General features: G+C 43.2%; 1 protein-coding gene across 2 annotated transcripts in view; it reads left to right on the top strand.

Moving 5' to 3' along the window:
- The window catches only part of LOC111158528 (fms related tyrosine kinase 3), a 75,819-nt gene that overhangs the window by 39,311 nt on the left and 12,001 nt on the right, over positions 1 to 24,507 (top strand). For both annotated transcript variants that reach the window (XM_022520623.1, XM_022520624.1), the window contains exons 7-20: positions 137 to 276; positions 370 to 523; positions 1,540 to 1,708; positions 10,029 to 10,132; positions 11,078 to 11,186; positions 11,460 to 11,638; positions 12,413 to 12,519; positions 12,605 to 12,737; positions 12,822 to 12,926; positions 16,129 to 16,239; positions 17,125 to 17,278; positions 19,310 to 19,392; positions 20,218 to 20,345; positions 24,181 to 24,303. In XM_022520623.1, the coding sequence (XP_022376331.1) occupies positions 137 to 276; positions 370 to 523; positions 1,540 to 1,708; positions 10,029 to 10,132; positions 11,078 to 11,186; positions 11,460 to 11,638; positions 12,413 to 12,519; positions 12,605 to 12,737; positions 12,822 to 12,926; positions 16,129 to 16,239; positions 17,125 to 17,278; positions 19,310 to 19,392; positions 20,218 to 20,345; positions 24,181 to 24,303 (1,799 nt within the window). The remainder of the gene's footprint in view (positions 1 to 136; positions 277 to 369; positions 524 to 1,539; positions 1,709 to 10,028; positions 10,133 to 11,077; positions 11,187 to 11,459; positions 11,639 to 12,412; positions 12,520 to 12,604; positions 12,738 to 12,821; positions 12,927 to 16,128; positions 16,240 to 17,124; positions 17,279 to 19,309; positions 19,393 to 20,217; positions 20,346 to 24,180; positions 24,304 to 24,507) is intronic.

Genomic DNA, 24,507 nt, shown 5'->3' with positions numbered 1-24,507 from the left:
CTATCCAAGCAGCGGGTACCATTTGAGATGACGGTAAAAATCTTTGGTCATTGGAACACTTGGGATGTATTCTGTAACGGGGGGGGGATGGAAAAATCACCTTGTTTTCTCACTCGGGATGTTTTCGTCCTTCCAGATCTAAATCAAACGCCTCAGATCACACCGCCACAGTTATTTCTTAAAGTAGGGGAACCCTTATGGATAAGGTGCAAAGCTGTTCACGTAAACCACGGATTCGGACTCAGCTGGGAGCTAGAAAATAAAGCGCTGGGGGAGGTAATATGACAAGTTTGCATTCTGAAACTGCAGATGGCCGCAAAGTACGGGTTGAAGTCATTAAATTCAAACTCTTGTTTTATTAAAATCCAGGGCAGCTCCTTTGAGATGAGTACCTATTCCACAAACAGAACTATGATACGGATTCTGTTTGCTTTTGTATCATCAGTGGGAAGAAACGACACCGGCTATTACACTTGTTCCTCTTCAGAACATCCCAGTAAATCAGCTCTGGTTACCATCATAGGTAATGCGGGCTGCTCCCTCTGTCTTTCTCCATCCTTTCAGTTGCTTTAGTGTGGAATGTGAGGTATGGGCTGCAAATTCTGATATCGGTACACGGTAGCATCAAAGAGCTGAGCACGAAACTGAAATAGAATCGTTTTGTAACTAGAATCTACCTGCCCCTTTCCTTTTCCACTTAAACCGTGCTCTGTTGAATGCCACTGTCTTTGTGCTGTCATTGTAACGTGACCGTCTGTTTGTGGATGTTTGTCCACCAATAGACTAAGTTCCCAAAGGATGGAAATATTCCCTTCTATATCCTTGTGGTCCAGAACCTGGCAGAGAGCCTGACGCAAAACTGGCACCTGATAAATACTTGTTCTGAGAACTGCAGGTGATGGGCAGGGACAGAGAGAAGGGACAAGCGCTTAGATGCACGGAAACTGGGTGGGCTGTGCAGGATTGGAAAATAACCATGCTTCAATAATCTCAGATCAGGTGGCAGCCTCAGACATGCTAGGAAATGAAGTGATTCTCTTATCAAACTAACAAGTCAGTCCTCCATAAAGAAATCTGGTGAATACTGCTGACCAGATTGTTTTATTTGTGCCCGAGATGATTTTTAGGTGGGACAAGTCACTCACCGAGAGAGCAGTTTTCACTCAGCAGAAGGCTTCCAAATTCTGTCAGTCAGTCGCCCCAACGTGGACATGCTTACCTGGGCTGGGGGAGCTCTTGGATCTCTTGAAATTGTCCATAAAATATGGAGGTTGATTTATATACATTTCTTTGGGGAGGGAGTCAATTACTGACATCCAACTCTTAGAGGAATCTTGACTGTAGAAGGTGACGAACCCAGGTTGATAACTAGGGAGAGGACTCTTGAATTTCTTGTCGACTGTCAGTTCTGACCTACGGCATGGCCACGTCGGAGTTTTCTTATGTGAAACTGATGAATAAAAATGTATTTTATCTTTACAATGTATGTCCATATGAATCCCATCTAATGTATAAACGTACTTTTTTTTTTTTTAACAGAAAAGGGATTTATAAATGGTTCCAAATCGAGTGAAGACTATGAGATTGACCAGTATGAAGAGTTTTGTTTTTCTGTCAGGTTTAAAGCATATCCGCAGATCAGATGTACGTGGACCTTCTCTCGAAAATCATTTCCTTGTGAGCAGCGTGGCCTTGATGACGGGTCCAGGTGAGCCGACAGACTGCTCAGGGGCTCTCTGGGCTTAGCGCAGCCTCCTTCTCGCCCCCAGAAGAGCGGTTCTGTATTACAAGTTTTTATATTACTGAGTTGACATGGAAGATGAGAAGAGAAAAAGCAAAGACGAGGCCATTGTAATAGTCTTAGAACCAGTTCAAATCGCAGAACCCCCTGCACAAAAAAAAAAACCCAGAAAGAATCCTACTAGTCTGAGTATGGTTCCGCGGCATTTTCTGAGTCACTCGATTGTTACTTCCTATTCGAGAGTACTGTGCTTTACTAGGCCGAATCTCCCTCCGCACGTATGCAGATGATTGAGGAAGTAAAACCCATTAAAAACAGCAAAACATTACCTACAAGTGTATTGATTTAACTTTTCAAAAATATCAATGCAGAAATAGCCTAAGAATAAATGCTGAAGGAAAATTCCATTTTCCTGGGGATTTGTACAACTGTATTCAAGATTTCTTACAGGACAAACTCTTCGTTCCCTCTTCGGGAAACAGAAAACAACTCTTTTTTTTCTGGTGTTTCCTAGAGCTGTGACACCTCTTCTCTCTTAAATGTCGTCCTGTGTACCATGATTTCATGCGAGGCTCTGAGTGCCTGAAAGACACTTGTCATCCCTCAAACATGTCAGTGGTCTAGAATAAAGCATTTCTTGATGTGTGGTCCATAAACCACTTCTATAGGAATCATCTGGGCAAATTTTAAAAATGTTAAAAATATGTTAAAAATATGGGAACATGTCCCATTCTAGACATGCTCAACAACTGGGGCAAAATGCCCAGATTCTACTTGTTTTCCTTCCCTCTGGTGAGTCCTGTCAAGGGTCTAGATCTGTGTTCTGCATACACTAGCTAACACAGCCACAATGGCAGTTGAGTACTTGAAATGGGCTAGTCCCGACTGAGATGTGCCATAACTGTAAAATACACATTAGAAGACTTAGTTTAGAAAATAAAAAGACTGTAAAATATCTCAATTTTTAAGCTGATTATAAGTTAAATTATAGTATTTTAAATATATCCAGTTAAATAAAAACAATGTTTAGTTTTTACTAATTTTTATTCTTTGACATTTTATTTTATTTTTATTTATTTACCTTTTTAAATTTTTTCTTTTAAAAGACTTTTTAATTTATTTATTTGACAGAGAGGCAGCGAGAGAGGGAACACAAGCGGGGGGCGGGGGGGAGTGGGAGAGGGAGATGCAGACTTCCCTCAAAGCAGGGAGCCCAATGCAGGGCTCAATCCCAGGACCCTGGGATCATGACCTGAGGGAGACGCGTAATGACTGAGCCACCTAGGTGCCCCGTTATTTTCTTTTTCATAGCTAACTGGAAAATTTTAAATTACCTGTATGGCTTGCATTCTGTTTCTATCAGATAACATTGGTCCAGGTGAAGAGAAAAAGTTGTTTTTTTTAACCTGGATTCATGTCTGTTTCACAATTACTGTGCTATTCTTCATACCCCAAAATGGTTTATAAGTGATCTTTGTTTGCATTTTTAGAAAGACTGTAATGCAGAGTTTGCATGGAACCCTCTGTCCTCTCTTGCCCTAACCTCTTAATGTCCAAAGCATTCATTTTGCAGTTAATCAAGAACACAGTCTTTGACCTGTGAGCTGACTGATACCCACTTTCTGAATTGGGGTTTCTCAAAAGCAAATTATTGACATCCTGGGCTGGATAATTCTTTGTTCTGGGAACTGTCCTTTGCATTGTTTGATCTTTACCAGGATCTCTGGCCTCCACCCAGTGGATGTCAGTAGAAACCCTACCCTCAGCTGTGACAACCAAAAATATCTCTGGACATTGCCAGATGTCCCTGCTTTGGAGAAATTGCCTGGGGTTGAGAACCACTGCCACAGATGGATCACCCCATTGTCATAAGCTCTTATTCTGAATTATCAAACCTTTGAATGTAGGCAGCTGGGCAGTCAGCCCGTCTTTCTGTTGAATTGACCACCACAGGCCTCTGTTCGGATGAATATCAGTGATAACAACATCCACTCCCTTGTTTGTATTGTGACCCGTGTCAGAGAAGCTCTTAGTGCTATGGGATTCTCTCCTGAACCTGATTCAAAGAGCTAGAGGATCAATTCTCTTTAATTCAACAAATATTCTTTAAATATCTTCTCGATGGGCTTGATGCTATGAGGGTCTACAAGAATGAATAAGGTAATGTCTCTTTCTCTCTCTCCAAACCCCAGAATTAGACTGGCACATTCATGGTCAAGGGGCATCCTGGATACGATTCATTGCTCCTTTGCTGCTGACTTCTGACACAAGCTCTTGAGTTTTTACAGAATCACTGTTAGAGGACCATGTCTCTCTCTTATACAATACCTCGTTGAGGTAACTTGTATTTAATGAATGAATGAATGAATTCATCATCATCCCTGGAAGTGGTGATGCAGGGCATGGGCCAGAAGGAGTCAGTGGCATCCTCTGTGCCCTGCCAAGACCACACACCAGACACTCACACAACACCCAACACCCAAGAGTTTGTTTTATCTGAAAAGTTCTAGAAAAGCTGCAGTGTTTGTTGGTGATACTGACACACTGGGTACAGGGTTTGTCAGTGATAATGGTGTGCCTGATATCCTGTATCACCCTATAGGCCATGTAACACACAACACAAGGGGAAGACAGACCGTCCTTCTTCTTGAAGAAGATGCTCAAAATACTGAACAAAAGTGAATAACGAGAAATCTAAACGTAGCTTCAAGTGAGGGCCCTGAATGTCTTTTGCTCTCCACACCAGGCTCTGAGTTGAGAGAACAGGTGGCTAGCTCAATATTGGATATAAATTTTTTTATTTAAAAAGTTTCCAATTTACTAATAAGCTAAAAGAATAATACAGTGAGCATCCTTTCCCTTAACACATTCAAAGTTCAAACAAAACTGAAATTTGTTGTTCAAAGTTCAACCAAACTGAAATTTGTTGGTGAAGGACCACATCTTAATCATGTTGCAACAGATGACTTTATAAGTAGAGTTACATGAGCTTTTGTAGTGATAACTGGAAGGCCCTCTGTAGGAACCCACCTCATGAAAAAAGACTATGTGGTCTTTGTGCGTGTGCCGGAAGTCTGTCAGCTTCCCCACCTTCACAGCTTCGTTTCTCCTATTTACTTCCTCAAACATCACACCCCAAGTGTGAGGGCTTGTCTTTCTGTGTTTACATTTTATTCCACTGTAATTCTCTAGCAGTCCTGATATCTTCATCTTGAGAAGAGGTCCTAGGATAGTCATCGGTTGCTTTGCATAATTTCCTGTCCCTCTAGACTTCCTTATAAATGCTGAATCTACCTCAGCCTTTCCCAGTTTTGTGGTTCAAACAAACAAACAAATCTTAAGATGTTAGAATTATTTAGTGATTCCTTCTGAAAGACTCTCCTTAGCTTGCCTGATTCCTGTGGTTTTCTTTTCCCTGGAGTATTTCATTTTCCACCTCCAGTAGCCTGGAGTTCTGCACACACTGGGCATTAGGTGAACACTTAGGGGAGACAGCAGGGGGGTGGGCATGTGAGCCATAAGATGCTGTCCTTCTCAAGAACAGATTAACAGGAAAGCAGGCTCTCAAGTCAATAAATGATATGTAATTGCAGAAGTATATTGAGCCTCTCTGGGAAGACTCTTTTTTTTTTTTTTTTGTTCTGGAAAGAGATGGGCCTTTAAGGCATCTAGAAAGGAGGGAGAAGTCGTGTGGGTTCAGTAAAGCACCGAGAGCCCCTAGCAAACCTTGTCCCTCTTCGCTGCTGCTGTTTGGGGCACCTGTCCTTTCCTCCCAAAGAAGCCACTCACTGAGAGCAAAAGAAACTTCTTTAAACTCTGACCACATACCAGACAATGTGCACATCTTTTATGTGGATTATTTTAGTTAATGCCCATAATTCCATTTTTTTGAAAGATGGAAACAGGCTGTTACTTGCCCACGTGGAGCAAAGACAGTACCCTTCCTTTACTCCTGTTTTCTGAAACTGCTTTTTAAAAAAATAGAAATAACACCAATAACTCTACCTCCAGAGATTATATTTCAGACTTTTTCTATGTAACCACCATGATAGAAACATATAAATACAGGTTTTATACAACTATGGCATTAATTTTGCCATTTCTAACCTGATTTTTTATTTAAAATATATCGTGGGCATCTCTCTATGATACTGAATATATTATATCTTATCTTATTTACATTAGCATCTTAATGGCTGCACAGTATTCTGCTTTTTGGACCATTGTATTTTAACCGAATCTTGTTGATGGGCATTTACTTTAGTTTTTGGGGGGTTTTTTTGCGGCTTTTTTTTTTTTATTTTAAAAATTTTTATTTATTTATTTGACAGAGAGAGATCACAAGTAGGCAGAGAGGCAGGCAGAGAGAGAGGAAGGGAAGCAGGCTCCCCGCTGAGCTCGCCAGGACCCTGAGATCATGACCTGAGCCGAAGGCAGAGGCTTTAACCCACTGAGCCACCCAGGCGCCCCTTTCTTTTTGTTTTAATGTGATTTTCTCACAGTATACGCTACAGTAAAGTTTCTAAATTTCTTTTATACTCAAAATGATTACTGCAGTTAATAAGCCTCATTGTAATGATAATCGAACACATACATTGTGTTCAATATGTGAGCTGGGGCCCATTATAGATACATCACACAAAACTACTTAAAAATGTAACACAGTGTTCTCCTCCCACAACCATACGTGGTCAGTACTACCACTGTCTTCATTTCACGGATGAGGAGGTACAGAGAGATTAAGTGACTTGCCCAAGGTCACACTACTGGGCAATGGCAGAGTTGGGATTCTGGCAAAAACAGTTGACTTCAGAGCCTATGTTTTGTTTTGTTTTGTTTTTAAGATTTTATTTGTTTATTGGACAGAGAGAGATCACAAGTAGGCAGAGAGGCAGGCAGAGAGAGAGAGGAGGAAGCAGGCTCCCCACCAAGGAAAGAGCCTGATGTGGGGCTCGATCCCAGGACCCTGGGATCATGACCTGAGCCGAAGGCAGAGGCTTTAACCCTCTGAGCCACCCAGGCGCCCCAGAGCCTATGTTTTTAACCACATCACTATACTGGCTCTGGACGCCAACTCATTTCAAAAGTGTAGAAGTCCCAAACCCAGAGTATAAGAAAACAAAAATGTGAGCGATGCAATAATTTTCTTCTGTTATTTAAAAATAAAGCATGCCTCCTAATGAGATGGGCCATGCTTTGTTATTCAGTGCATAATGGTTCTATTGCTCCAGGTTTGCTGACTCCCCGAAGATAAAATAAAAACAAGGATGGTACTATATAGTGTCATATGAAATCATCAAATTTCATCAAATATCATCAAATCATATTATATAGTGTCATATGAAACCTTCCTCCCACCTCCTGACTCTCTTTATCTCCCTCGGGACAGGAGATGGAACAGATCAGATCCAACTTCAGCCTGGCCATGTCCCCCTTCTGCAGTGGTAGAATCAAGGGCTTCTTGATCAGATAGCACTCGGTGCTGGGGAGAGCCTCCCCCGGTCCCATCAGCGTTTTGCTCTCCACTTTCAGAAGCTCTCAGCTTCCCCAGTGCATGCTGTATTATTCTCCGCATGCTGATTTGACTTTAATAATCCCTTGCTCTTTGCAGAAAGCATTCTTCACTTAGAGAACAAGTACTCCCCGAGCCACTGGGAAGACCCAGCCCTTCCTCATCCCCTCTCCTCTAGACACTACACGGAAAGTAAAGAGGACCTTCATTTTGCTTGTGCAGAGAAGAAAACTCTTTTCGTGGTTGTATGTCACCAAGATACTCCTTCACTGTAAACTCCAATGTCCTGATCTCCCATCTCATGCCAGCTGGCCATTTCTAGAAAAACCCTGAGGGGAAAGAGGAAGCTTTGTATCTCCAGATCACCTGGTTGGTTATTCCCCTTGGAATTCCCAGAGGAGGTTCAGTGACCCGTTGTTGCTTTTGCTAGGGTTAACTGTCAGTGAAGGGTGGAACTGGGGCCCAAGCAGTTGAAAATGGTCTGGATATGTGGTTTTGTGATCAGGCTACTTAGGTGACCCATTTCCTACCTGGAAGAGTGAGAACATTTCAGATGCTCTCTTGTCTATCCCATGGCAAATCGTACTCCATTAAGACAGCACGAAAGACTTAGGAGGGAAAAAGTTCACAAAACATTTTGCTTTGGTCCGCATGATAATCACTAATTGCACTGGTAGTTTCTTCAGTCCAGTTGATTGGTGCTCTTGGTGTCCAGTGAGAATTAACATTTTCTCTTTTAGAAGCATGCATCTTTCCCTTCTTGGGCCACTTACACTCTGCCTTCCTAAAGTCTGGGAATCACAAGTAGCTACATTTACTTTTCTCCCTAATGTTATACTGGTGTGTTCCCTCATCTTTCCATCACTTCCACGTCACCAGCCATTTCCTTGTTGTCCACAAGTAGGTCAGGATAAGAAATTCCTCTTTCTACTTCAGCCTTCTTGTTGTTAACAGGACAAACAAACAAAAAACAAACAGGGCAAACAAAAAACTCATTAAATGCTCACTCTGATAGGCCAGAGAAATGAATTCCCTTATCGCTATACAAAGTCAGAATTACCCTTTAGCTTTGGAGTTGAGGGCACAGAACACTGGTGTCAAATACACATGGGCTTCAAAGCTGCTCTATCAGTCAGGTGCCAGGTGTGGCTGTTGAGTCTTAGAGAATCAGCTGGGATTCCGCTGTCTCCCTCTTCCGTACCCAGCACAGCACCTACTAGTTGTATTAATTTTTCCTGGTGCCTCTTGGGTTTGCTCTTTCCAATCCTTTCCCATTTTCCCTGCCTTAGATAGCACTCGCTTTTGCGTGCTCTGAATTCTCAAATCTGAACTTTTACTTCTGCTCTCATTGGACTTCCCACTCTACTGGAGTCACTGGTCTGCTTTCACCACCAATGTGAAAACGCTGTGAGAACAGAAACTTACCTCTTGTACCTCACTGTTGTATCCCCAATTCCTCCAATAAGTAGATTCTACTGTTGGTAATACAGTGAATGAATGAATGAATTCATTAATTCCTATGTTACTGCAACTGCCTCCAGACCTCTCTCCTGCCATCAGTCTAAACTACAGTACTGTTCGTGGTGTTCCTTTCCTGTTCAAGAATCCACAACATCTTCCTGATTTCCCCATGAGGTTTAAATAATGAGGCTTGTTTTTCATGGATCCCTGATTACTTGGTCGCACCCTACCCGTTCAGTCTTTTGTCCCACATCTCAACTTGTGCTTCCCTGCTCCTCTCCCTGTGGCCAGTGCCTGTCTCATGGCATTGAGGACAGAAGTCATATTTTATAGGTCTGCATTCTCCATAGCTCCTAGTTTAAGTCTGGTTTCCACACCCCGTGTTCTCCTGTTCACACGTCTACCCTAGCAATATGTTTCTCATATATATATATTTTTTTAATTTATTTTTTGTTTACTGTTGGTAGGTTATATAGAGGTAGCTGAATTAAATATCTTCTGAACAAGCCTTATATTTTCTTATTCTGTTTTAAGGGAAATTTTTTTCTATTTCTTCGATGCATAAAGGCATATTCAAAAGCTCTTTGATGCCCTATCTCCCCTATAGTATCTAATATCCGGCTATAACATTCGGCATCCTAGATACCGGGTAGGCATGGTGGCTGATCTCCAATACCAAGTTGTCCGTGTCCAAATGTACTGAGTGGTCGATGAGCACTCCAAGTAAATACTGGAGCCTGAAACCACCTACAAGTTTCTGTACAAACTCAGTGGATTTGAGACCTTGTCATTGTTAATTGCTATTAAAGTCAAGGATCGGTTATAGGTCCTGCCTTGGACCAATGTCAGAGAGCCATCCTTTTAGGAAGCAGGGGGATTATGGGCTCCTCTCCCTATAGAGGTTCTTCCAAATGTCTGGGAAGTCAGACTAGTCCAGACGGTATAGAACAGTAGGGGCAGGAACCTTTTTGTTTCTCTTAGGCACCCCAGCCTAGAGGAGGGCTTCTCAACCTTAAACGTGCATATGAATCGTGTGGAGATCATCTTAAAAGGCAGACTCTGAGTCGGTAGGTTTTGGGTGGGACCTGAAATTCTGTATTTCAGACAAGCTCCTAGATAATACCAATGCTGATGTTACCTGGCTGTGGACCACACCACACTTAGATTAGCAAGGGCCTAGCACACAGACTCCTCCTTGTCCACTGGACTTTAGGGAGTCAGAGTCTCAAGGAAGGCTCCTAAGCATAATGACGTTCATTTCAGCATCTCCTATAAGGATCTGGCTAAGTGGATCTTTAATTCTTTTTCAAACAGCATATCTAAGTTTTGCAACCATAAACACCAGCCGGGAGAATATATATTCCATGCAGAAAATGATGATGCTGAATTCACAAAAATGTTCACGCTGAACATAAGAAGTAAGTTAAATTATCAAGAAATCTCATTTTCTTTTCATAACTCCTTCATTATGTATCAACTATGACCAGAAAGAGCTAAGTAATGGCTTAGAAGGGATGCTATAAGTTATTTTTATATGCTGAAGTATGTTGAAAATTTACTTCAAATCTACTGGCTTTATTTTTTTTTAATATTTTATTTATTTATTTGACAGAGAGAGAGAAAGGGAACGCAAGCAGGGGGAGTGGGAGAGGGAGAAGCAGGCTTCCCACTGAGCAGAGAGCCCGAGGCGGGGCTCGATCCCAGGACCCTGAGATCATGACCTGAGCTGAAGGCAGAGGCTTAACCCCCTAAGCCACCCAGACGTCCCTACTGGCTTTGTTGTTTATATATAGATCTATATATCCATATATAGATAGATAAATACCTGTATATCTCTTTCTGTGTTCATCCCTTGAAGCTAAGATAATGCTTCCATGTCCCGTCTGAACACGCTTTGGTGTAGTGCCTCCTTGGTTTTGGTACCTTGAAAGGTCATGTTAAGGAACAGCTAAAAGTCATGATATCTGCCATTGGTTTGTCTTAGTAATTTCTGTTTCTTTAAAAGAAGATATAAAAAGCTGAGAGTACATTTCATTGGACTTTTGTAAGGGTTTCTCCTGAAGCTCAGAATCATTTTGATTCTTCGAGGTTATAGAGTAGCGCGCCTTGGCTCTCTACAGGAGGGGCCTGGCCGTGGAAAAGGGGTGTTTTGCAGATGGGTAGTAGGGCTGCCTGGACAGAAAATTCCATACAAGGGGTAAAAAGGGAATAACCAGAGGGCTTGAGTCATCCTGCCTATGAGACACCCTTGCCGAGGCACAAACAGCTTGGAGTGGACGGGCAGCCTCGATGAAGCGAACGCTGAAGCCATTTCTGGAAAGTCCCATACCACAGGAGCTTAATTTAGGTGTTATTCTCTACAGGGAAACCTCAGGTGCTAGCCAAGACATCAGCAAGTCAGGCTTCGTGTTCCTCTGATGGCTACCCATTACCATCTTGGACCTGGAAGAAGTGTTCAGATAAGTCTCCCAAGTAAGCAGGACATTGGTGTCTCTTGTGTTGGAAGAACATAGAACTCTTACTCTCTCTGACATATCGACTCTTTCTCATGAATACCTTTAAGAAGAAATGGTGAAGTATTTAAAATGTTTACCTTCTGAGTCAACCATAATTCTCAAAGGTCACAGAGCATTTCTGATAACTTAGAACAGCGAAATCCCTTTCCAAGCTCCAGAGACCAACCCTAACTTCTAATCTGACCACAGCCCCACCTGCCTGATTTCTCTGTCGGCCATTTCTTTTCAGCTGCACAGAGGAGATCACAGAAGGAATCTGGAATAAAAAGGCTAACAGAAAAGTGTTTGGACAGTGGCTATCGAGCAGCACCCTTAACATGAGTGAGGCCGTGAAGGGATTCCTGGTGAAGTGCTGTGCCTACAATTCCCTTGGCACATCCTGTGAAACAATCCTTCTAAACTCGCCAGGTATATAGTAGTCACTACCATAATACACCACCTCCAGGAATTCCCCACTAGAAGGCTGTCCCCATCATTGGCTTTTATTGGGGGAATTTCACCAGAGCGCATAGGTTCGGTGTATGAGACAAGAAGGCTTTTTGAGTCAGGCAAGAATCCCCACTGAACCTTTGCCATTTTGTAATTCAGGGACAGAATGACCTCCGCTTACGTGAGTGTGACTTACGCATTACAGTGATGGAGGCAGAACCATAAACCCTGAGAACAGGAAGTATCTACTGAAAGATCCAACTCGAGAGAAACTGATTTAGTAATTTGGGGTCCCTTCCATTTTCCCTCTTGGTTCATCTCCTTCTGTTCTTTTAGCCTGCTTTTTTATACTTTTGAGTTTGTTTTTTTTAGAACCCTCTGAACTTAAGTCTGAACCTGCCCACCTACACGACCAACTGCCCATTCATAGGATACCTTCATCGGTAGAGCACAAACTTCTTTTATTTTTTTAATCTGACTTATATATCCCATGGGTTTAACTCGATGTCATTTGTATAACCCTAGTAAGTGATTTTTAAGAATGGGATCAAAGTCAGTCACAATTTTCTAGGAAGGGAACTTGGCCTTTAGATGAACATTGCCTGATTTTCTGGGGGGAGAGGAGTATTTGTCGAGTGCTTGCGAGGACTGCAAATGATGGTTCCTCAAACAAGAGGTGAGAGATGATAATGAGATTCTAGTCCAACCACCAGGAACACAGGTTCATTGCTCCGTGACACTCTTGCCTTGCAGGGCCCTTCCCTTTCATCCAAGACAACATCTCCTTCTATGCAACAGTTGGGCTGTGTCTTCCCTTCATCGCTGTTCTGACCATGCTGATCTGTCACAAGTACAAAAAGGTAAAAGCACAGGTGAAAATTCCTCCCTGTTTCCATTTCTGAGGGACTGCCTGTTGCTCATGGACCCATTATTTCATCTCTGAAGCAATTCAGGTATGAAAGCCAGCTGCAAATGGTGCAGGTGACCGGCTCTTTGGATAATGAGTACTTCTACGTTGACTTCAGAGAATATGAATATGATATCAAATGGGAGTTTCCAAGAGAAAATTTAGAATTTGGTAAGAACCGACCGGTCCCAGTGTTTCTGTAGCATTTCTGTTGGAAAATCTCTAACATGCCCTCACTGACCATTTGTCTTACAGGGAAGGTATTAGGATCAGGTGCTTTTGGAAAAGTGATGAATGCAACAGCTTATGGAATTAGTAAAACAGGAGTCTCAATCCAGGTGGCAGTCAAAATGCTGAAAGGTACAGTAAAGTGGGATGCCCGGGTGACTCAGTCGGTTAAGGGTCTGTTTTTGGCTCGGGTCGTGATCCCAGGGTCCTGGGATTGAGACCTGTGTGGGGCTCCCTGCACAGCGGGGAGCCTGATTCTCCCTCCCCTCCCTGCTTGTGCTCGCTGTCACCATCTCTGTCTCTCTCTCAAATAAATAAATAAAATCTTTAAAAAAAAATAAAAGTACAAGTGGAATGATGTCCACAGCATGCACAAAAATGGGAGGCATGGTCTCCCACCTCCTCATCTACTCTTTTCCATCATTTTTATGACTATGGCTTGCCATTCTTCAGGGCTTAAAGGGGACTGACTTGGGGTTCGGGTCAACCAAGTTGTGAATATAAAACACAAGTCGCAAATGCAAAACTCCGCCTCTTCTTCCTCTTCTGGTTTTTTTGAGTGTTTTCGGCTTCAGTATTAGGGGGTACTTTTACTACAGGCAGATGTTCTTTCTCACATTTTGACACACACTCTGGGTAGAAGAACAAGTTGAAGCCCTCTGTATTCTCACTTCCCACTCGTGGCTTCATGCCCTCCCACCTGGCCTCCACCGCCATCCTTCCCCTTAGCATTGCTCCCCCAGCCAGAGCCCCAGTCAGCTTCTGCTGAGGTGATCAGCAACTTCCAACAAACTAAGTCTAATGAACATCTTTTAGTCTTCATGCTGCTTGAATTTTCCGCATAAATTGGCACAACTGACTGTTCTCTCCTATAAATGCTTTCTTCCTCTGGTTTCCATGTCACCATATTCTTCTGTTTTTCCTCCTCCCTCTCCACCTGCTTCACCATCCTTTGCTGGCTCCTCCTCTTCTACCTAGTTTTCTGGGTGGGGTTCCAGAAGGCTTTCTCCTGGGCCTCCGTCCCTTTTCCCTCCACACGCTCACCACAGGCTAGGTCAAAGACAACCTGACTTCATCCCACATTCTCACAATCATGCCTCCCTTCTGAGCCCGAGGTTTTGTCCAAATGCTTGGGTGTCTCAAAAGTGTCTGTAATTCAGACTGAACTCCTCCAGCCCTGGCCCTCCACCAACGTTCCTTGTCTGTGACTGGTTACAAGTACTAGTGATTAGCCACATCTCCCACAGTCAGGCAAACCAGAAACCATCTTCATTCTAGCACCCTACAAAGCCATCCCTTTCAGGTTCCCTGCTTGGTGTTCCTTGAACCCATCCTCTCCAAGCAGATCATTGTCCTACTTCATGTTGCCAGGTGCTTTTAATTACTCCTGAACTAGTCTACACAGCCCTGCGGGATCTGGAAGCCAACCTCCCCACCTCGCACTCAGCATGGGAGCACACTGGCCTTCTTTCAGTTCCTCCAGAGCTCCATGCTCCCTCCCTTCCCAGGGCTTTTGTACAGGCTGATCCCTCTGCTCACCCTTCCCCTTTCACGTAGTTCTCTCCCACTCCTCTTCTAGATCTCAGCAGAAATATCACTTCCTCAGGGAAGCCTTCTCTCACACCGCAGAAGAGATCAAGTTCCATGCCCTATGCTCTGTTAGCTCTCTGCAGACTTCTTTCCCATGCAATTTATTACAGTTCTAATGGCATATTTGCTTATTTATCCCATTAATGTCTCATCTGCCACATTAGTCTGTAAGTCTCATGAGGACAGGGGTTGGATCTGTTTATTGTGTTTTCTGTATTTTGATCTTTGCCCAATCTATTACTTCAGTATGAAATATTCCCCCTCCCTCCCCACTGTAAATTCACCTGGTTAACTCTTATTTTTCCTCACGTCTCAGCAACAGGCACTTGGCGTCCCTTTCCGCACCTCTCCACGGCTAGGTTAGGTATCCCTCTTGTGTGACCCCACAGCACCCCCCCATTCATTTGCCACTTTGTATTTATCACAGTTATAATTGTTTATTTACTCGTCTTCCTTTTCCAGGAGACTCTAAACTCCAGGAAGACAGAGGCTGTATCTTGTCTTTCATTCCTCCATTGCTTGGCACGTTGCCTCATACACTGTAGACATTCAATAAACACTTGTTCAGTGAATGAATGGAGAAGAGTAAATGAAAGTCGGGTAATGACAGTGCTTTGAAAAAGTTAAGCACACCATAAAATATATCACTTTGGTTGAGAGGAACATGCCATGGACCTCTATAAAACATGAAACAGCATAAGACATGACCCATACTGGGGTCATAGTGCTCACAGTGAAGAATCTCACTCCCATGCCAAGATGTTGGTAGTAAGGATACCCCCAAGAACTCACTAAATCAAAATTGATAGCATCAGTGATCTGAAAAAGTTAGCATAAAGTCTAGGTGTCTTCCAAGGCAAAATAATGACACCTGGGAATATCGAATCAAATTTTCAGTGAATGCAAAAAAAAAAATTACTATGTCTATGAGAAAGAAGACATTAACAGAGGAGTAGGTGCCTGGTGTGTGGAGAGGAAAGTCCAAGGACCCTGCCCTTACCTCTAGGGCTCTAGTACACTCTTGGGCAGGAGTGCCCCGATCACCTGGGCACCTCACTCTCAGTGACAGGAGACCTTACAGTTTATCAATAACTACCCTCATGATATGCTTCCAAGCAAGATTATGAGTACAATTTACCAAACTATCTAGACTTATCTTCAGGGAGAGAATGCACTGGCCAACGGATACATTCTAACCTATTTGCCAGATATATTTCTCATGATCAATCAATGAGTCTCTTGAGAACTTGGTTGGAGGGAATTGGTCTCTTTGACCTTCTCACCATTGGACCCATTGACAAATTTAAGGTTTTAGACCTGAGGACCACAAGCTGGAGCCAACCTTGCTAACATACCCATCTTGTCTCTCTGTGTCCAACAAATCCAAGAGTCAAAAAGAAAGTTAAGTTTCTCCCTTCAGTCAGTATATTTACTAACTTCTACCATAGAGGAAAATCATGCATTTTGTTTTATTTTGTTTTTTGAGGGTCAACTCTACTGATTTTTATTTGGGTAAGTAGAGGAACGTCCAGCAGAAAGGCACATTATCAGACCAAACCTTTATATTGCAATCTTTGAAATTCTGTCTTAAACACAAGATTATTCAAAATTCATGTATTATTTTATACATTTTAAAATTTTCATGCAAATCTGCTCTGAACTGAAGAAAGTTTTCGTTTATTAAATGATCTAAAATACCTCTCTTACTTTAGTTTTATATTTTTTCATGCTCTTCCATCGACAGAAAAAGCAGACAGTTCCGAAAGAGAGGCTCTCATGTCTGAACTCAAAATGATGACTCACCTGGGAAACCACGAGAATATCGTGAATCTGCTGGGGGCATGCACACTGTCAGGTAATCAATTCCTACTAAAACCCTCTCATCAAAAATATTTTAGCCTGAAGACAAAGAGGACATTTGTTCTCAAGTTTTCCTCTTTCCTCCATCTTCGTACGGGCCCTGAAACCCGAGTGGAGTTAGACATTGAGCGCTCTGAGAGCGGATGAGTCCGTGTAGAGAATGCCTCCCTGCACCGGGCCAGGCCACAAAATTCTAACCTCCTTAAAATCAACAGCAGCACTGCTGGTGCATTTTGTGGACTCTCATTCTACCTGCTCAGGTGGAGCTTCTCCCCAGGCTGTGAAGCTGGCCTCCTTGCAGTGGGGAGAAAAGCCGCAGAGCTTGGCCGCTGCCCAGCTGGGTCAGCTTCAAATACGGGATAACAAGGGCGGGATGCCAACCTTCGTTTTCCCAGCATGCAGTGGCGCATGCGCTCTGATTCACTTCCGCCTAGAAATCCCGGAAGGACGCGCTCGCAGCTCGTTCCTCCTGGGACGGGGACAAAACAAAAGAGAACAAGAGCGGACGGATCTAGGAGGATACCCGTGACCTGTATCTCCCTCCTCAGGCGAACAACAGATCCGCGTAGATATGCCAAGTGCTCACCACGCTGCTGGCATATCATTCCCAGTTGCAAACTGGAGAATCCAAGTGGCCACTGGTTATTGGTGAGGCGATGGACAGCAAGGGCCCACATGAAAGGCAGGAAGATACCGCTTTCCAAAGGAGTTAGAGCCAAAAGCCAAAATTGAGTTTAAAGTATAAGAGATAAACTCAGAAAAAGTTGTACTCTCCCCAAGTCAGGGAGCAGTAGGCTTTCCTAGGTGATGCTGTCTGCCACACAGACATCTGAAAGAAATATTTGGAATTTGTATACCTATGATGAAAATTCTATTTCAGGACCAATTTACTTGATTTTTGAATATTGTTGCTATGGTGATCTTCTCAACTATCTAAGAAATAAAAGAGAAAAATTCCACAGGACATGGACGGAGATTTTCAAGGAACACAATTTCAGTTTTTACCCCACTTTCCAATCACACCCAAATTCCAGGTAAGAGAAGTGGGTCAGGGTTTCACCATGATATGTCACAGAACACAGCCCCAGTGTGATGGTTAAACACTTCGCACTGGGCAGTCTCTGAAGGCCAGAGTCCAACCTCGTGTGGTCTATGGGCTCTAAGATCTAGAAAGGTCACTTGTCTTCGCTCTAGCTTCTCTGCTGATCTGGAACAACGAGACTTTCGCTTTCCTGTGGTACAAGGGCTGTAGCTGTCTCCATCCATCTGTGCCTGAATCACACTCTGGCCACATACTCAGTTTTGGGAAGAGTATATTCTTCAGTCCTTCAGCTCTCCTGGATGACACATAGGAGTTGGTAGAATGAACACTTTCCCATGACATATTCACAGAGAGTAGTGCAGGTCTTGGGAGGTTGGTGCAAAAGAGCTCTGAACTCACACATTGGATCTTCAAAAATCAGAATGGATTAATTGACATAATGTGATGGGGACGAAACTGAGTAGCGGTAACATTTGTCTCTATGTTCTGTCAATGTCAGTTTATCTCTATGTTCCTCAATCCACAGTGTCATCCTATTTCCTCCACACATGTGAAATCTCTCCCTTTTCCTGGTGTGTGGGCTTCAGCATAGAACTTTGGCCTCTTAAGACACTGAGTCTTTTAAGACAGGGATGTTACATCTTAAAGCCAGGAGACCCCTTGGAGATCCCCATGGACGTCTTTGTGTGGTTGCCCGAAACCAATTCATGCCTGTCACACCGGTCTTGTCTTTCACACTTCTCAGTTCGTGCTTCAAAACTGAGAAAATTCTGCAGTGTCATCTGTATTCTAGAATAGAGTCTCTTAATGAGTCAGATGGTGAGATCAGCATTCCATGGTTAGCAACAGCTAATGCTGGTCAACAGGGTCTTTGATTCATTTTAGTCACTGGGGTATTAACGACACTGAAGCGACTTAGGAATATTTGTGGTCTGCAAGCATAAAGCCATTTGCCAGAGATAGGGGAAATTATAAGTCGGGGTGAATTTGTATGCTGGAATAAATGGAATCATTGTCTGTATATAATGCACACAGAATTCCTCAGTGAAGAATTTTATGTTATTCACCACAAAAGAGAGTTTTGTAATCACTGTTTATTAATTTCATGGGAAAAGGAAATGTACTTTATTTACAAAGACCAACCTGAGAAAAGAGGGATGGTAAAACACAGGTCTTGGAGCGCCTGGGTGGCTTAGTCATTAAGTGTCTGCCTTCGGCTCAGGTCATGATCCCAGGGTCCTGGGATTGAGCCCCACACTGGGCTCCCTGCTCAGCGGGAAGCCTGCTTCTCCTTTTCCCTCGGCCCCTGCTTGTCTTCCCTCTCTCACTGTGTCTCTCTTTGTCAAATAAACAAATAAAATCTTAAAACAAACAACACCACACAGGTCTTTATAAGAAGATCTGTATTACAGGAACTTTCATAGGGAAAGTGGGCTTTTAGAAACAGAAGAGGTATTTGAGTCCTAATTGTACATCTTGTTAGCTTCATGATTTCAGCAAACCTTTATCTCACCAAGTCTTTTATAAAATGTGACTCTCATACCCAGCTTGTCGAGTTGTGGCAAGGACAGAGTGAGGTCCTCTTTGAACTCGGGGACCCTGTACAGATAATGGGATCACTTCTCTCATTAGACTTGGCAAGCTCGATTCCACACGTTTTTAATGTCCATACACACAAAAAAATGGAAAAGTGGATGGTGTGCTTTTAATCTAAAAGCCCATTTATAACTAGAATTCAATTTTTTTGATAAATTTTTTTTTAAGATTTTATTTATTTATTTGACAGACAGAAATCACAAGTAGGCAGAGAGGCAGGCAGAGAGAGAGGAGGAAGCAGACTCCCCGCTGAGCAGAGAGCCCGATGTGGGGCTCGATCCCAGGACCCTGGGATCATGACCCGAGCCGAAGGCAGAGGCTTTAACCCACTGAGCCACCCAGGCGCCCCTAAATTGTGTGTTTTTTTTTAAATAAAATGTCTATTTAGAAGAAGAACATAAATAACAAAATAATTTTTTTTTGATAGTATGCCTGGTTCAAGAGAAGTTCAGTTACATCAGGACTCGGATCATATCTCAGGATTCAATGGGAATTCATTCCAATCTGAAGGTAATATTTTATTCTAACTAGTAACATCTTAAAATAGAAACAGGTATGGGAATTCGGTTAGCTTTTAAAAAGTGTCAACGCAAAGCATGCTTTTATTTGCTAATGTCACCTGTAGGCTTTATTAATGTATATTTGCTTTAAAGGTAGTGAAAAGCCAACAGTTTATATATTGTGGGTTTGATGTCAGCGTGCAACTAATAAACACAGAGAGCTATATTATTTGGTCAGGTTGTTCTTTTTAAAATAATACATTAATTAGAGCCACCGATTACTGACATGTGGAAAAAAGATGAGTTCTAGAATCAGACGGAAGTTGGGTTAACCTTGGGTTCCTTCACTTTCTGGCTGGAAGATTTTGGACAATTTGTGTAATCATCTGAGCCACAGTTTTGTCATCTGTAAAATGGGCCTAATAGTACTTTCGTCATAGTACCATTGGAAGGATTAAATATATTTTAAGTATAGTAAGTGCCCAGTGCCGTTTGTGAAATGTGGTGGTGCAATGTTAATTCTTTCCCACGTGACAAAACTACCTTGCACAAAAGAGGAGGATCAGAAGCTCCTGACTGATCAGGGGGCTGTCTGTACAAAAGCAGCTGGACAGGTTACCCTTCTAACCAAAAGAAACTTTTGGCTGACCCTTCAGAGGCCCCACAGGTTTAGCGTGAACAGGTTAGCCCCAGTGCTACTGGGAAAATGCGGTGGGAGCTTCCTTTGTAGTCTGGGCGCTCCTCCTCATTGTGGCTTTGATAACGTCCCCATGGAGATGTAATGGGGCAACTTCTTAAACTTGGGGCAAGCATGAGGACCAGTTTTGTTTGACAGATGAAATTGAATATGAAAACCAAAAAAGGCTGGAGGAAGAAGAAGACTTGAACGTGCTGACATTTGAGGACCTTCTTTGCTTTGCATATCAAGTTGCCAAAGGAATGGAATTTCTGGAATTTAAGTCGGTAAGCCCCTTTTGAAGGAGAAACTAACAGCAACAACGAGATAATTTTGGAAATGGGATGTACTTTCCTTTTTCTTATTTCAACTTGTATCCCTTACAGTCTGTATCCCCCGCCATCCACCACCACCCTCTTCACTGTTGGAACCACCTAGAATGTTCATTATAGCAGCTCTGGGTGAATTTTAGGGGGAACGCCCAAGATCCCTTACTTCAGCTTTCCCAGGAGGTCCAGAGTCCCCTGAGACTTCCAGATAGGAAGTCAAAGCGAGGTCTACAGCGTCAGTCCTTCCTTGGGCAGTCAGTCCAGGTTGTCCAAGCTGTGTCCTGTGTGTGGGCATTTAACCCTGGATAAGCGGGGCTTCAAACACAGTGTGCTGGGATCCTGGTGCACCTGCTGCCTCCCCTCGCTTCCCACGCTAATACCAGACCCTCACTGCTATGATGGGAGGGCCGTGCAGCCTGCCTCAAACCATGGTTTCTACCTCAATTTTGCCTTCTTTCTATCATTGTCTCTCAGCCCTGTTTTGGGACATTTCAAGGGTCTCTTACCTGTGAGCATTCCTCTGGCTGCTTTCTGTCCACACCGTCTCATGTTCTGTTACCTTCTGAGTATTCCCCAAACCCTTTCCTCTTCTTTTCCCTTTGAATCTTTGCTTCTCTTTCTCCCTCTTTTCTCCATGTCCCTCCCTTTGCCTCCTCCCTCCTCCTCCGTCCTGAATTTGGAGAGAATCATTTCAACTGTTTTTTTTTTCTTTAAAAAAATTACTTTTGGGGTGCCTGGGTGGCTCAGTGAATTAAAGCCTCTGCCTTCAGCTCAGGTCATGATCCCAGGGTCCTGGGATCGAGTCTTGCATCAGGCTCTCTGCTCAGCAGGGAGCCTGCTTCCTCCTCTCTCTCTCTGCCTGCCTCTCCGCCTACTTGTAATCTCTCACTTTGTCAAATAAATAAATAAAATCTTTTTTAAAAAATTAAAAAATAAAAATAAAAAATTACTTTCTCTAATATATTGTCATAGGTTAGGTATAGCTCAACTTAAAAAAATTAACATGAAATAAATCAACAGTTTTGAAGAATAGAAAAAAGTGATGTTCACAACAGCAATCAAACCTGTGAACCATCTTGAGGTAAACAGAAGAAATATACCAGACCCAAATGAAACATTATTAAATGCCAAAAAGGAGGCCTGAATAAATGAGCTCTACCATGTTCATGTAGGAGAAATTCGGGGTTTATTAGAAAAGCCAATTCTGTCCAAGTTAATCTGTATGTTTAACACAACTCGTTAGAATCTCAAGGATTTTTTTTTTCTCCCTCACGGATGTTGAAAGTGTATGTTACCTTCTTTGCTTTTCTTTTTCCAAATATGAGCATCCTTGCTCACAGGTTAAAAAAAAAAAAATTCCTGCCTCATATTATTTTCCCACCCCTCATCTCTGAGGCACATTCTTTTTTTAAATTCAATTAATTAACATATAATGTATCACCGGTTTCAGAGGTAGAGGTCAGTGATTCATCAGTTGCATCTAATACCAAGTGCTCATTACATCACGTGCCCTCCCAATGCCTGTCACCCAGTTATTTCATCCTCCCACCCCCTGCCCTCCAGCAACCCTCAGTTTGTTTCCTATAGTTAAGAGTCTCTTATGGTTTGTCTCCCTCTCTGGTTTTGTCTTATTTTATTTTTTCCTCCCTTCCCCTATGATCCTCTGTTTTGTTTCTAAAATTCACGTATGAGTGAGATCATATGATAAATGTCTTTCTCTGATTGACTCACTTCACTTAGCATCATACCCTCTAGTTCCGTCCACGTCTTTGCAAATGGCAAGATTTCATGTTTTTGATGGCTGAGTGCTACTCTGGTGTAGGTGTATACCACATCTTCTTTATCCATTCACCTGTCTGAGGCACATTCTTCTCCTCATCTTCCCTGCCTGCTGTTGGCTTCCTCTTTTCTCAAGTGTATCTATAGTTCGTTTATCGTTCACCTCCTTGACTATAGTAGTGGTTGCGTGTCTTTAGAGACCTTGGATAGTCTGGCCTGATTTCCTGCCTGTCGTGAAGTAAATAGGCAAATTACTCACAACCTAAGGTCAAGGGCCCTGCTTTTTTCCTCTCTGGGCTTGTTATAATAAGAACTTTTTTGAGGAATATCCAGTTTCTGAGACGCTCCCCCCTTATTTTCCCTTTAGGCTCTACCCCCTGCACCATGATGTCACTGTCTCCTGGTTGTCATTTCTCCCTACTTCTCTGGTTGCTCCTTGCTTTCCCTGTAGCTGCCATGACTCCATCCACCATACTGACTAGTGCCAAGTCCGGTGCTAGGTGCTGAGATAGAGTCAGAGCTTATCACTGACAGGGGAGAAGGAGATGAGCAGACGGGCAAATCAAAGATGACCCTGTAGTGTGGTAAATATTCGTGTTCAAGTAAAAACACTCTGGGCTCTGGGAACCCAGGGAAGGCACAGACCCATCAGAACCAGGAGGGGGAGCGGTGCAGAAAAGGCTTGGGGAAGCAGCTTATGCTTCGGCTAGAGAGATTTCTGAGGAAAAGGAAAACCGGCAGGGAACATGGCATAGGGCAGGGAACACAAAATCAGGAGGAAGTCTGTTAAGGAAGGTCACGAGTTAAATGTGTGACATGTGGTTCCTTGGGCAACAGAGTAGGGCCTCATCCAGAAGATATTCTTATCTAAAGCTCAGGAGAAATGTTTGGGTCGGGAACAGAGGTTGGGTGATGGTAGTTGCGTCTCTTGGTTTGGATGAAGGGACTTGGGAAGGTGTAGACCGAGAGGGTGCTGCCCCAGGGAATGAGAGCAGGCTTGCCTGGAGCTGCAGAAAGAAACAGGTTCCGTTAGTCAGTAGGAAGAAAACAGGGGGCCAGTGACATGCTAAATTCACAGAAGGAGGGATGTGAAGGAGGAGGGCCCGGCCCATAGTACCAGGTGCCACCAGGACGCCAGATCCAATCTCAATCGGTTTGGTTGCCATGCGTGTCACTGCGGGGCTTAGCCCAGGCAGCTGGGGCAGACATCTGGGAGGATGAAGGCCAGGTGTGGGGGGCTGGTAGGAACGTGGGTGAAGCGTGAATGGAGTCTACAGGCAGTGGACAACACTCTCAGAAAACTGGAGAAGGAGGAAGGAGAGCTAGAGGGATTTTAGTCTGCCCGGTTTTTGCTTTTATTTTTTCAAGATTGAAGAGAGCCCTTTGGGCCTTTAGCTCCTAGTGCTCTGTTCCTTTGAATATCTTCCTTCTTAGGGTTAATTCTCTTGTCAGACCACTTGGCTTCATGTCATGTCCTCTGTCCACTCAGAGGCTCCTAATTCCACTTGAGTCAACCTTCCCAAACTTACTTTTCATTTTTTTTCCCCAAATATATTTTGGTCATACTCTCATTGCCAAAGCTGTTTTCCAGTCAGAAAGGAGATAGTTTTTCTCCACCCCTCAGTAAGAGTGCTGGACAATGGCCTTGGAAAATCCCTTTGGGAGGGAGCTCAACACTGGACCCCGGTATTGTGTCTTTTATTTATAGGAAGACACAACACCCAGCCAGGTTTGATCTCCTTTCTAAGAACCTACCTCCTTGGCCTCCGGGAATGTTCCATAAGTAGCACAAGTGACTGTATGCACAACCGCTGAAGAAGTGGGCCATCTGCGTTCACTCTGTGTGCTGCAGGTCCCGTGTGAGGACAGCCGGTGGCCCAGTAAAGATAAGACACCTCGAGGAACCACACTTTCCTGTCATCTGTAACTCCTGCTGAACTTGAAACTGGAAGCAAAATTGCCCTCTGTGATGATCTCCTCAGAGTAAATAACACGCCAATTTCATTCTTTGCAGTGTGTTCACAGAGACCTGGCAGCCAGGAACGTGCTCGTGACCCACGGGAAGGTGGTGAAGATCTGTGATTTCGGACTAGCCCGGGACATTATGAGTGACTCCAACTATGTTATCAGGGGCAACGTGAGGCCACTATCTCTCACATGTTTTTGTACTGTTATTTTGTGTTTTGTCATTGGGACGGTAGACACTGGCACTCACTGTAGCGAGGGTTTGCTTGATGGCAACATCAAAAAGCTTCCTCCCTGCAGTCAGCTTTCTTACATTTAAAAGCTTTTTCTTTTTTTTTTTTATTTCTTTTTTATATTTTTTGTATTTATTTTTTTT

The sequence above is a fragment of the Enhydra lutris genome, unplaced genomic scaffold (assembly GCF_002288905.1).
Source record: "Enhydra lutris kenyoni isolate GAN:26980312 unplaced genomic scaffold, ASM228890v2 scaffoldscaffold60, whole genome shotgun sequence".
Taxonomy (NCBI): Eukaryota; Metazoa; Chordata; class Mammalia; order Carnivora; family Mustelidae; genus Enhydra; species Enhydra lutris.
This window is presented reverse-complemented; position numbering and strand designations above follow the sequence as displayed.